General features: G+C 43.9%; 1 protein-coding gene across 2 annotated transcripts; it reads left to right on the top strand.

Annotated features, from left to right (window-relative positions):
* Positions 1 to 6,847: 6,847 nt before the first annotated feature.
* Positions 6,848 to 11,668, top strand: LOC135056428 (putative nuclease HARBI1). 2 transcript variants are annotated; one of them, XM_063961575.1, is made up of 5 exons: positions 6,848 to 7,787; positions 7,873 to 8,245; positions 8,554 to 8,575; positions 9,882 to 10,436; positions 11,563 to 11,668. In XM_063961575.1, exons 1-3 carry the CDS (start codon positions 7,043 to 7,045, stop codon positions 8,555 to 8,557), a joined length of 1,122 nt encoding a protein of 373 aa, XP_063817645.1. In that variant the 5' UTR covers positions 6,848 to 7,042; the 3' UTR covers positions 8,558 to 8,575; positions 9,882 to 10,436; positions 11,563 to 11,668. The 2 variants fall into 2 exon arrangements, with proteins under 2 accessions (XP_063817645.1, XP_063817644.1); XM_063961574.1 differs by having other exon boundaries at positions 6,849 to 7,787; positions 7,873 to 8,575.
* The last annotated feature ends 233 nt before the right edge of the window (positions 11,669 to 11,901 follow it).

The raw sequence follows: 11,901 nt of genomic DNA, 5'->3' as shown, positions 1-11,901 counted from the left end.
GGAGAACACAGTGTGAAGTGTGCAGTGAAGTACCACTGTGATGTGGTGGAGAATACTGAAGGGGGGGTTAGCAATGAGAGGTGAATATTAGGGGGTGGGGGTTGCTATAAGAAGACAACATGGCCTGGGCCCAGACCTGCCTGCACAGATCTCTCACTCTGAGCCCCTACCAGATCTGTACCCGCACCCTCTCCCTGTCCTCGACCTGGCCAGAACTGTCCCAGCACTCTCACCCTGTCCCCTACCACACCTGTCCCCGCACCCTGTCCCTGACCAGACTTGTCCCACTTCCAGCATCCTCACCCTGTCCCCGGCCAGACCTGTCCCAGCACCCTCACCCTGTACCCCACCAGACCTGTCCCCACACCCTGTCCCTGACCAGACCTGTCCCAGCACGGTTGATGCTAGATCCAAGTGGCGTAATGGACCTTTTCCGTCAGGGGGAGGAGCCACAACACAAAGGGGAGGAGCTAGGCCAGCGGGACAGTTGCTCTTCTATCCACGCCACCAACTATTACCTTTAGTAATCAGGAGGCGAGCCACCGAGCCCGAAGCGAGGGCGCTTTTCGGGTACCTTGTTCGGCCGTAGCTCCTCCCCCTGGTGACGTGTCTCATCCCCTAGATATGCCGGAAGGCCCCTTCTCCCACTCCGATATAGAATCAACCGTTCCAGCACCCTCACCCTGTCCCTGACCAGACCTGTCCCCTCACCCTGTCCCCTACCAGACCTATCCCCGCATCCTGTCCCTGACCAGACCTGTCCCCGCACCCTCACCCTGTTCCTGACCAGACCTGTCCCAGCACCCTCACCCTGTCCCCTACCAGACCTGTCCCCGCACCCACACCCTATCCCCTACCAGACCTGTCCTCTCACCCTGTCCCTGACCAGACCTGTCCCAGCACCCTCACCCTGTCCCCTACCAGACCTGTCCCCGCACCCACACCCTATCTGCTACCAGACCTGTCCTCTCACCCTGTCCCTGACCAGACCTGTATCAGCACCCTCACCCTGTCCCCTTCCAGACCTGTCCCCGCACCCTGTCCCTGACCAGACCTGTTCCCGCACTCTCACTCTGTCCCTGACCAGACCTGTCCCAGCACCCTCAGTCTATCCCCTACCAGACCTGTCCTCTTACCCTGTCCCCTACAAGACCTATCCTCTTACCCTGTCCCCTACCAGACCTGTCCCAGCACCCTCTCCCTGTCCCCTACCAGACCTGTCCCCGTACTCTCACCCTATCCCCTACCAGACCTGTCCCCTCACCCTGTCCCTGACCAGACCTGTCTCAGCACCCTCAACCTATCCCCTACCAGACCTGTCCGCTCACCCTGTCCCCTAACAGACCTTTCCCCGCACCCTCTCCCTGTCCCCTACCAGACCTGTCCTCTCACTCTGTTCCTGACCAGACCTGTCTCAGCACCCTCACCCTGTCCCCTTCCAGACCTGTCCCCGCATCTCAGGGTAACAGTATGAGATAACCATAGACCATCACCAGTCCACATCCACAGTGGGGCCCACACACCATTGGACATGCCCCCACAACCCACCCCCCCATGCAGAATTGGCCACACCCCCTGCAGCGGCACACATTAGGCCCCTCATGAATTTCAGCTCCAGGCCCATGTGTACCTTAATCTGGCACTGTAGAGTGGTCTAGGTGTTTCAGGTGGTCTACAGCAATCGTAGAGCATATAGATAACTAGTATCTATAGGCTGTGCGATTGCATCGCATGTCCGTGTGTTCTACACAGCACAACGTGATACCATTGTGTCATATGCGCTGTGGAAAAGCATACGCAGACGTGATTGTATAGACAGAGGGGTTTTTCTTTGATAACGTCTGGAAATCTCCCTGGTGGGCTTCCACTGGAAAGGGCGGACAATAGTTATTTAATTTCTCTATTTTTCACCCTACAAAAATTCCAGTGGAAAGATACCGAAAAGGAATTTTTCGCTGCCTCCCTCAGGAAAATATTCCAACAGAACCTCCACCGAAAGAAGTTATGGTGCTGTAAGGTCTTGCAGGAGCCCTTAGTTGGGTACATTGAGATCCGCTATCGACAGTGTATCATTGTACTGGCCAGTGTGGGCGAAAGCGTGTGAAAGGCGCTCGAGTAACTTTCACCGTCTGCTTGCATTGAGTATTTTGGTGTTTGTGGAAATTTTTTTTTTTTTCAAACACATTTTTATTTTGAATTATTGAAAAATCAGGTTCCAAGCACAAAAATATATCATATAGTACGATACAGAATCACATTCAAAATTGGACAATGAGAATGATTCAGGGAGGCATACATAAACATTAGTTCAAATATACCTTACGAGCTGAAATTAAAGAAATAATATGAGAAATCTCTGATACTCCTCAGAGAAGCCACTTTCTGCAGACGCCCATATCTAATCAAAGCTTTATATGTCTGCCATATGGGTATGATTCCGAGAATTAAACATAAACTATTTAAGTACCCAAAATGTGAGTAAACATAGTAATAAAATAAAATAAAATAAAATAAAATAGTATCAATCCTAGACGCCTAAAAGAATGGGGAGGGAGAGGGTGGGGGGAGGAGAATGCAGCAGCAGTTCACTAGATATCTTACAACTAGAGCTCCAGACATCGAAACGTGGTAGATAAGCAAAGAGTCAAGTCTGGCCATAACCCACGAGAGAGGTAAAAGGATTAAGAATTCGCAATGTTACGAAGTAATTGCCATTCTGAGTTTTCAAAAACCTGCATAATGCGTTTCTGAGTTTCCGAATTAAGTGACTCAATAAATGGAGACCATTTCCGATAAAATTTGTCTATGTGTTTATCTATATCAGACAGAGGCCCTCATTCCGAGTTGATCGCTAAGAGTCATCGCATCGCAAATGTCCGAAATGTAAGTATCTGCGCATGCGCAAATGCGTGATTACGCATGCGCGAAGACATACGTACGACAACTGTGCAAAATTACTTTGGGGAAAAAAAGCCGTAACTGCCAAACGAAAACGAGGAGTGGCGTGGGCGTGGCGGAGGCGAGACTTCGCAATGCTCCGACATGGGCGTGAAAGTGGGCGTACTGTGTGGGAGTATGCAACTTGCAATGGGCGTGTTTTTCGCAAATAAACTTTGTCGCTGTTAAAACTAACATAGGAAACCGTAGCAACATTCACGCAGCAGCAGAGTAGGTCTGCAGTTACTCTACATTTGCGAAGTACTGGTACAAGTGTGTATGCAGTAATTAGCAGTTAATTGGAGAGCACATTCATCTGATGTTCAATTACTTGTTAATTACTGAGCACATGAAAGTTACCAACCAGCAATTGACTGAACACACATTACATGTTTATTCTACTCACATATTAATCTCACACACTGTGAAATAAGGTTGTTATTTGTGTTTAACTTGGTGTGTAAGCATTGTGACGAAATGTTTTAATGTGTGTTAGACTACTAAATACAAACAAGTTACATTTTTATTTAAAGTTATATAATTCTGCAACATTCTGATTAATTAACCAACACCCACATAATGCCGCATACACTATGTTTTATTTTTAAAAGTCACAATAATATATGTTTTTAACATCTGTCAATGTTTTCAATGATGTCATGTTGTCCAAAGATATTTTATCAAGTTGTCGTGTCTGTTTTATTAATATGGACATTAAAGTGTGGTGCAAAACATACCTTTTTTAACATTTTTGTTTAATTTTAAGGAGAATTAGCAGATTGGTCACCAAGTGTCTATATGTTGACCTAATCTTTTGGTAACTAAGATTTTGCTAATGCATTACCTAAAAAGAAATTGCACACATTTTTTTTTTTAATTTTTATTACAGTAATAATATTATCCAACATTTAAACATGGCTCCACATGAGTCTCACAGGCAGAGATAGACCAAGCACCAAGCAGATGGCACTGACAAAAATTATATAGCAGAACTCAGTACTCTGCAAATTTCTGCTTCTGACAAAAGTATCTTATAAATTCATAAATTCAACATATTTCACACCCTGCCACACAAAAATTTGACACAAACTGAGAAATAATTAGTATCCACCACACAAACACAACAATACACAGCACACTAGTGAGAGGAAGATGGCTCTGTTGTTTTTTAAAAGAAACTCACAGGCTACAATTCCTCCAAACAGAAAAAAGTCATTTCACTAAGAGGGAGTGATCCATTCTGGCCACACAAGCCAAGTCCAAAATAACATAGAGGCAACTACAAAAACATGGGTGCTGCCCATCTGGAGAGACATCACTTTCTTCTTTTTCGCCCCGCCTGAGGCTGATCTTCTTTGCTTGGTCTGCGGAGTGACCTTCGTTGGGCCTGCCCAGTGTCCTGTTCTTCCTGGGCAGGGGCAGGGGAGGGAGCCGATGTGGTTGGCTCTCTGCCACTGTGGGCAAGGGAGACAGCGATGGCCTGGAGCCCTTGCAAGATGTTAGTTGCAAGGCTTTGGTTTGAGGAGGCCAGTTGTTCTTGGGCCTGCCTGATCTCTGCCAGACTTTGGCAGAGTTGAGCAACACCTTGCTCAACACAGGTTCGGATCTCAGTGAGCCGGACAGTTATCTGGCTTACCTCCCGGATGACCCCGTCTTGAAATGTGTTTAGGCTCTCACCATACCTAGCAATTTCAAGCAGGATCTCCGGGATAGCAGAGGGTTGGGTGGGGGGGCCAGTAGGAACCTGCATAGGTGGGTTTTGTTGGCCCACACTGGCAGACCCACTAGGTCCCTCCACCTCAGCCTCAACCACATAACCGGCCTGTGACTCAAACTGTTCACCCCCCTGTGCTGTGTTTTGTGGCAAGCAAATAGAAGAATGTGTGGGGGAAAAGTTGGAGTCAAAATTAGTTTAAGATTATTAATACAGTTCAAATTTCAGACAAATACATGTGTAAACTTACCTTCCAAGTCATGTCCCGTCAGAATCTCAGGCAGGTCCGTGTCCATATGAGACACCCCTTGGCCCTCCTCATAACTCACACAGGCCATCGCCATCTCCTCCAAGTCAGTAAACTCCACAGCGACAGGTGGTCCCCCCCCTGTTGCCCTTGAGGCATTCCACTCCGCAGCCCTCTTTGCCTTCAGGCGGGATTTGAAGTCGGCCCACCTACATAAATATTGTGAAAGAGGGAAAAAGTTGAGTCTTCTTATTGTTCAAAGTAAATATATAGCACACATGTTCTGCTTGTGTTTGCTAGACATAACATGACATGTAACTACATTTTTTATGCAACTTAGCACAGAAAAAGGATTGTCAAGATGCACTTACCGTCGTCTCACTTCCTGTGATGTTCTGACGACAGAGCCAACTTCATTCACAGATTTTGTGATGTCTCTCCAGATGCGTTCTTTGGAAGCAGCCCCCATGTTTTTGGGGCCCCTATGTATTTTGGACATGGCCTGCGTGACCAAGACACGCAACTCCCTCTTAGTGAATGCAGGCTGTCTTTTTTTCCGTCTGGAGGTAGCCTGTGAGGTTTCTTCAGGTTGGTCATCTCCATCTTCCTCCTCACTAGCAGCTTCTGTCTGCTGTGTTTGTGTGGCTAAAGTCAATTCTCCCTCAGTTTGCTCACTATGTGTGTGTGGCAGGGTATCCACACTCAATTGTTGAGGTTCAGAAGCAGAAATTTGCAGAGTACTAGGTCCTGCATTAACCTCCGCAGAGGCGTATTCTAACAAGCGCCTTTGACACTCTAGCCGTTGTTTCTGCAATGCCATCTGCTGCTCTGCAATGCGGTCTATCTCTGCTGCGATTTGCTCACGAGAAGCCATGTTTGTGATGACGTGTGTACGCCGAGGTGTGTGCGCTTATATACCTACGTGCGACTCGTTAATTCACACAGGTGTACACTGTTATTCTGTTGAATGATTGCACTGCTTATTTAAGGGCCTACTGTGCATGCTGTAAGTGTTGGTAGTTTGGCGTTTGAGTTGTTGGCTTGTGCGGGAAGGTGATAGTGGAATTGGCAGAGTGAGTAATTGTCAAGCATACCTTTGTCCTTTTCTTTGCGTTTTGAATATAGACAGTGGCATTTTTTGTGGGTATTTTCGTTTGTGAGTATTCTGTTTTTTTTTGTTTTTTTTTGTGTTGGCAAGTTTTTTTAATACATTTTAATATTTTAATTTTTATAACACATATATATTTTGCAAGTCCATTTGTGAAAATATTCCCGTGCTTCTTTGTTTTGACTGTCATTAGTGTTCTCTTGTAGGAGTTTACTTTTTGGTGAGAAAAAGCAAATTTTTTTTCGATTTTGGGTGTGGTCCACAAAAACAAGACTTTATTTCTTTAGGAGCAGGTAAGTGTCGTTGGCCTGTGTTGGAGCTTGTTTGTTGGAAGTGTCTGTATGCTGTTTTTGACTGTCATTTGTGTTCTCTTGTAGGAGTTTATTTTTTGTTGAGAAAAACCAATTTTGTATTCATTTTTGGGTGTGGTCCACAAAAACAAGACTTTATTTCTTTAGGAGCAGGTAAGTGTCGTTGGCCTGTGTTGGAGCTTGTTTGTTGGAAGTGTCTGTATGCTGTTTTTGACTGTCATTTGTGTTCTCTTGTAGGAGTTTATTTTTTGTTGAGAAAAACCAATTTTGTATTCATTTTTGGGTGTGGTCCACAAAAACAAGACTTTATTTCTTTAGGAGCAGGTAAGTGTCCTTGGCCTGTGTTGGTGCTTGTTTGTGTTTGTTAAAATTATTATTTTTTTTTTTTTTAAAGTTTGCTAAACAAAGTGTTTGGGTTTTCCAGGATTGATCTGCAAAGTAGTGTTTGTCTTTCCTGGACTAGGTACTAAATTTCTTATTTTTTTGGTTTTGTTTTTTTATTAAAGTTTTTTTGCATTAATATATGTTTTTTATATCCAAATATTAAATTTAGTTTTATTTGCTTTTTATTTTTGCATTTTGGACATGAATTCAACACAGAAAAAATGTACGCTCCTGCAGTAAGTTGACACCACAATTGTAAAAACAGTTATTGTGTAAAATTTTGGAAAACTTTGAATTATTTTTTTTTTACATTTCTTAACATTCTCTCCAAAAAGTGTGTGATGTCAATACATATTGCGGCAGAAGCCCTACCTCCCCAACCCACGCCAGCACTCCCACCCCAACCGCCAGCCCCACAACCACAGCCGGCTCCTCATCAACCAAGGCAACGGAGGCGTGCTAGGCCACCAATTTTCAGAACCCGTGTCAGACTTTTTGGGATGCCAGATGATGTGGTGGTGCGTAGATACCGGCTGCCACCACATCTAATCCTAGACACTCTCTCCATAATAGAGAGTGATCTGGAGTCTGAAATTCGGTATCCTACAGCAATACCACCATTGACACAATTCCTTGCAGTGTTACATTTTTTGGCCACAGGATCATTCCAGCATGTGGTTGGAGACCTGGTTGGCATGTCGCAGGGCCAGTTCAGTAAGGTCCTGCGACGTGTCTGCCAGGCTTTCCTCAAGCGTGTTAAGCAATTTATTGCTATGCCTTTGGATGTTGGTGCCCTAGATGTGGTGAAGCGGCAATTTGCGGAAGGTGGTAGTCGCTTCCCACATGTTATTGGGGTTGTGGATGGCACACATGTAGCTATTCAGCCACCAAAACATAATGAAGAAATTTATAGAAACAGGAAACTGTTTCATTCTCTGAATGTAATGGTTGTTTGTGGGCCATCCCTCCAGATCCTTTCCCTGAACGCAAAGTTTACTGGAAGTTCCCATGATGCGTATGTCATTAGACAATCAGGGATATGGCAGAGATTAAGATCAAGTCAACGACCAGACATGTGGTTATTGGGTGAGTTGTTGCTCAAATATTTTTGATTAAAAAATAAAAAAAAATTTAAATTTTAAGATCTAAATTTTTGCTTTTATTCCAACAGGAGACCGTGGATATCCTTGCACCCCCTGGCTCATGACTCCTTACCGTAATCCCAGGCCAGGACCACAGATGGCATTTAACTCCGCGCTTACTGCCACTAGGCAGCTGGTGGAGCGCACAATTGGTGTCCTGAAAGGGCGGTTTCGTGTTCTCCACCGCACTGGTGGCGACATCATGTATTCGCCGGAGATGGCAAGTAAAATAGTGGTCCTGTGCGCAATACTCCATAATATCGCGGTAAGGAGTAGTGTAGAGCTTCCTCAGGCAGAGGAATTGCCTGATGAGGAGCCAGGGGTTGTGCCACGCTTCGGTGGGGGGAGTGTGACACGGAGGGGGAGCCAAGTGAGGGCAAGAATTGTAGCAGAATATTTCAGGTATAGTGTTTATATATTTTATATTTGCCCAAATAATACAACACAGTATGCTTCTGTTTTATAAACCATGATTTCAATTTGTATGATCTTGTAAAGTGATTGGGTACGGATTTTGTGGTGTTGGAATGTGTAATTGTTTTTGGTTCAAAATACAAAAACACGTTAAGCTTACAATGTTTATTTTGAAATTTAAATACTGTAATGTTGCTAAATAGTGTCCTTATTTGTTTTATATCATCAAATCCTGATTATGTAACCAAACACACAAACAAATGATACTCAATGTTTCACACTTTGTGACTGTCCAGCTGAATGATCACACGAACTGTGGTGAGTACACAGATATGTTTAGTATTTGTAACTAAAGTCTGTGTCTCTGTGTGTGTTTTGTTTGCTTAAATTTGTGTACCAAACATTTTCGCTTCTGCTATTGCGTTTTTACGCTCGTGCCAAATAACACTCTGCTTTTCACAGCATTGCAAAGATCAATAAAGTTAATAGAAATGACAACATAGATTTTTGACCAATCACATGCTAACAGACACTATAAATATATGCCCAAATAAGGAAAACGCCATTGCCATGATGCGTGCAGCACCGTTCACCAGGCGGGAGCTCCGCGTGCTGGTTGCGGTGATGGACCGCCGCGTAGGTCGCGTTGGGCGCTTCATCCCCAATCGGGTGAAGCGCGAGGCCTACGCGGAGGTCCGCCGCCTGCTGCGGACGCGAGTCCGCAGCAGGCGGACAATCATCCAGCTCGAAAGGAGGTGGAGTGATCTCCGTAGGCGGACTCCAGATTTGTTGGCGGAGATCCGCCATCAAATCCGTGCGCTGCATACACGAAGTAAGTTACCTTACATAAGTTTTTTGCACTAAATTGTGCTAATGTGTTATTTTCCAATTTTTGGCCTTCCGTAATTTAAGTAACAATTGTTAAATACAATGAGCACTGCAGGGGAAGCATATGTAACATGTGCAGAGAGAGTAAGTTTTGGGTGGGGTGTGTTAAATCAGGTGCAAAAATTTGCAAGGCTAAAATAAAGCTGCATGTATTTACCCTGGCCATAATTTTAAATTATAAAAAAAAAAAACACTCTCTCGGGACATGTTATATCTGCCACCCCTGCACTGCACATGCTTTTGGCCAATTGCCTACTAAATACCTGCTGTAAACCCCTTGGATTTGCAGACATTTTACAGTAAGTGGTAGGCTAATTGCAACCTGCAATGCCCTTTTATGGAAATTAGGACACTGTGTGTGGTTAGGTAAAACAGTACTGACTGTAGCAAAGTAACACCAAACAAGTGCATGTTTACAAAAAATAAGAAGCAGGCAGGAAATTAATCCACAATACTTGATCAGTGCAGGCTATATAATAAGGTGCCTTGAATAGTAATCTGGTGATGTTGCTGAGACCAATCACTATGACTCAATTGCCTAGATTAAGGAATGAGCTTCAAAGTTAAATTTTAGACTCATTTTGTTTGCTGTGGCCAACATGAAGAGGATCTTAACATGTTTGCTTTTCTTTGGAACAAAACAAATAATTTAACAATGAACAGAACATTGATAAAACAAATTGATTACTATGTAATTTATCATGTTTGAACAATTTGAACAATATTATCATTCTAGGACAACAACAACGGCAAAACTCCCCACCCCCTTCCCCTTCTCACTCCCCCTCCCCTTCTCACTCCCCCTCCCCTTCTCACTCCCCCTCCCCTTCTCACTCCCCCTCAGCTTCCCAGTCCCCCTCAGCTTCCCAGTCCCCCTCATCTTCCCAGGCCCCATCAGCTTCCCTGGCCCACTCCACTTTACATTCCCCTTCTCACCACACCTCTCCATCTCTTTCTGGGACCCCTTCTCCTCCTTCCCATACCCCTTCTCCTTCAAAATCAACATCACAATCTGAACCACCCTCACCCTCTATTGCTTTAACTTTTTCTCCGCCCCCCTCGCCCTCTCAATCAGACCCCCCCTCTGAAATTGCGGACCAAATCCAGCCTCCTTCCCCCATCCAGCCTCCTTCCCCAATCCCTCCTCCTTCCCCAATCCCTCCTCCTTCCCCAATCCCTCCTCCTTCCCCCATCCAGCCGCCTTCCCCCATCCAGCCAACATCCCCACCAAGTGAATGGGCAGAGGAAGCCCCTGCCGAACGTTCCGGGAGTCTGGATGTTGCCGTGGAAAGTAAGTATATTTTAATTTTTTAAAAAATGATTACCCACTTACACTTACAATGCCAAAACATGCAGTGTTGTACTGTTTGAATTCTTGGACCCTGGAAAAATATTTAAAAATTTCATCATGGTGTACATGTTGCCTTTACATATTTGTGAGTGTCATTATATGTACAGTGTGTATGTGTGCAATGTTTTGTGTGTCCACTCTAGGTTGACACTCATTAGGTAGCCAGGGTTGCCAGGAGAACAGGGTTTATATGTGTTACTTTTTCTGGGAAACAGTTAGACCTGAGTGGAGTTTAGTATGTTTGCCTTTTACACTTGGGCCTGTGTAGTCTGAATATTTACACTTAAAAATCACATGCTTCACTTTGTTATGCAGCCTAATGACACACTGTTTTTTTGTGTGAAAGTTACATTCTCAAAATTAATAAGTGTTCAAGTCAAACATGTTTGCACTTATTTAGTAAGGGCAGCTTTCATGGAGTGTGGGAATGCTATGATATGTTGGCCTTCTGAAGATGTGGATATGCAGTGTGATGATGCAGGACCAACCCACTAAAAATAAAAAACAAATAAAACAACAAATGGGAATGAATGCCAACATGGTGTCACACTGACGAAGATGGTAGTTATCTTTAACATGGGATGTCGGACATAGCAATCAATAAGATTATACTTAAAAAATTGGGATCCACTTCTACAATATAATAATCATATTTTTGCTTGATTGCTATGGGCAACGTTCCATCTTAAATATAACTCACATAGTAGTAAATGTAACACATGGTCTGGAACACTTTAAAATCTGATAAAAAGGCTGAGCAGGCTTGTGTGTTCTGCTAATGATTGTACCATAAAACAGGCAGGATGTAGTAACTTTGCCATTAAAGCAGGCCTGTCCAAACTGCGGCACTCCAACTGTTGAGAAACTACACATCCCAGCATGCCCTGACACAGCTTTGCCATTCCCTGACCACAAAACTGTGTAAAGGCATGCTGGTATATGTAGTTTCACAACAGCTGGAGTCCAGCAGTTTGGACATGCCAGCATTTAAGTGTGCTTTGCGCCTTGCTTGGCTAATAAGTAATGTAATTAAGTTATTAATGTTTGTGTTGCATCTTAATTTCAGATGTTGCAGTTGGAGATCCCACAAGTTTTTCAGGGATACTTTACACCATGCGCCAACACCTGCAAGGAATGATGGATTGTGTGGACCATTTGCAAAAATTTGCTTGAGTTGTATTCTTTGATTTGTAAAAAAAAAAAAATATTAACAAATACAAAAATAAAAAAGTTGATTAAAGTTAACCGGGTGTTGTGTTTATTAATGCAAAAAAGGATCAGCAGATTGGCAGGCAGAATTTGTTTTGTACAAAAAATTACACACATCTAACGTTACATTTTTACCAAAAAAAAAAGGAGATTATTGTGTTAAGAAACATGTAAACACCTTCATTCACAAACAACA

Source organism: Pseudophryne corroboree, chromosome 3 (genome assembly GCF_028390025.1).
Source record: "Pseudophryne corroboree isolate aPseCor3 chromosome 3, aPseCor3.hap2, whole genome shotgun sequence".
In the NCBI taxonomy this organism is placed as follows: Eukaryota; Metazoa; Chordata; class Amphibia; order Anura; family Myobatrachidae; genus Pseudophryne; species Pseudophryne corroboree.
This window is presented reverse-complemented; position numbering and strand designations above follow the sequence as displayed.

Coding starts and splice junctions, on each gene's coding strand:
- LOC135056428 (XM_063961574.1), top strand. CDS start 7,043: ATGTCAATACATATTGCGGCAGAAGCCCTACCTCCCCAACCCACGCCA. Junction 7,788..7,872: donor ACCAGACATGTGGTTATTGG/GTGAGTTGTTGC, acceptor TTATTCCAACAG/GAGACCGTGGATATCCTTGC.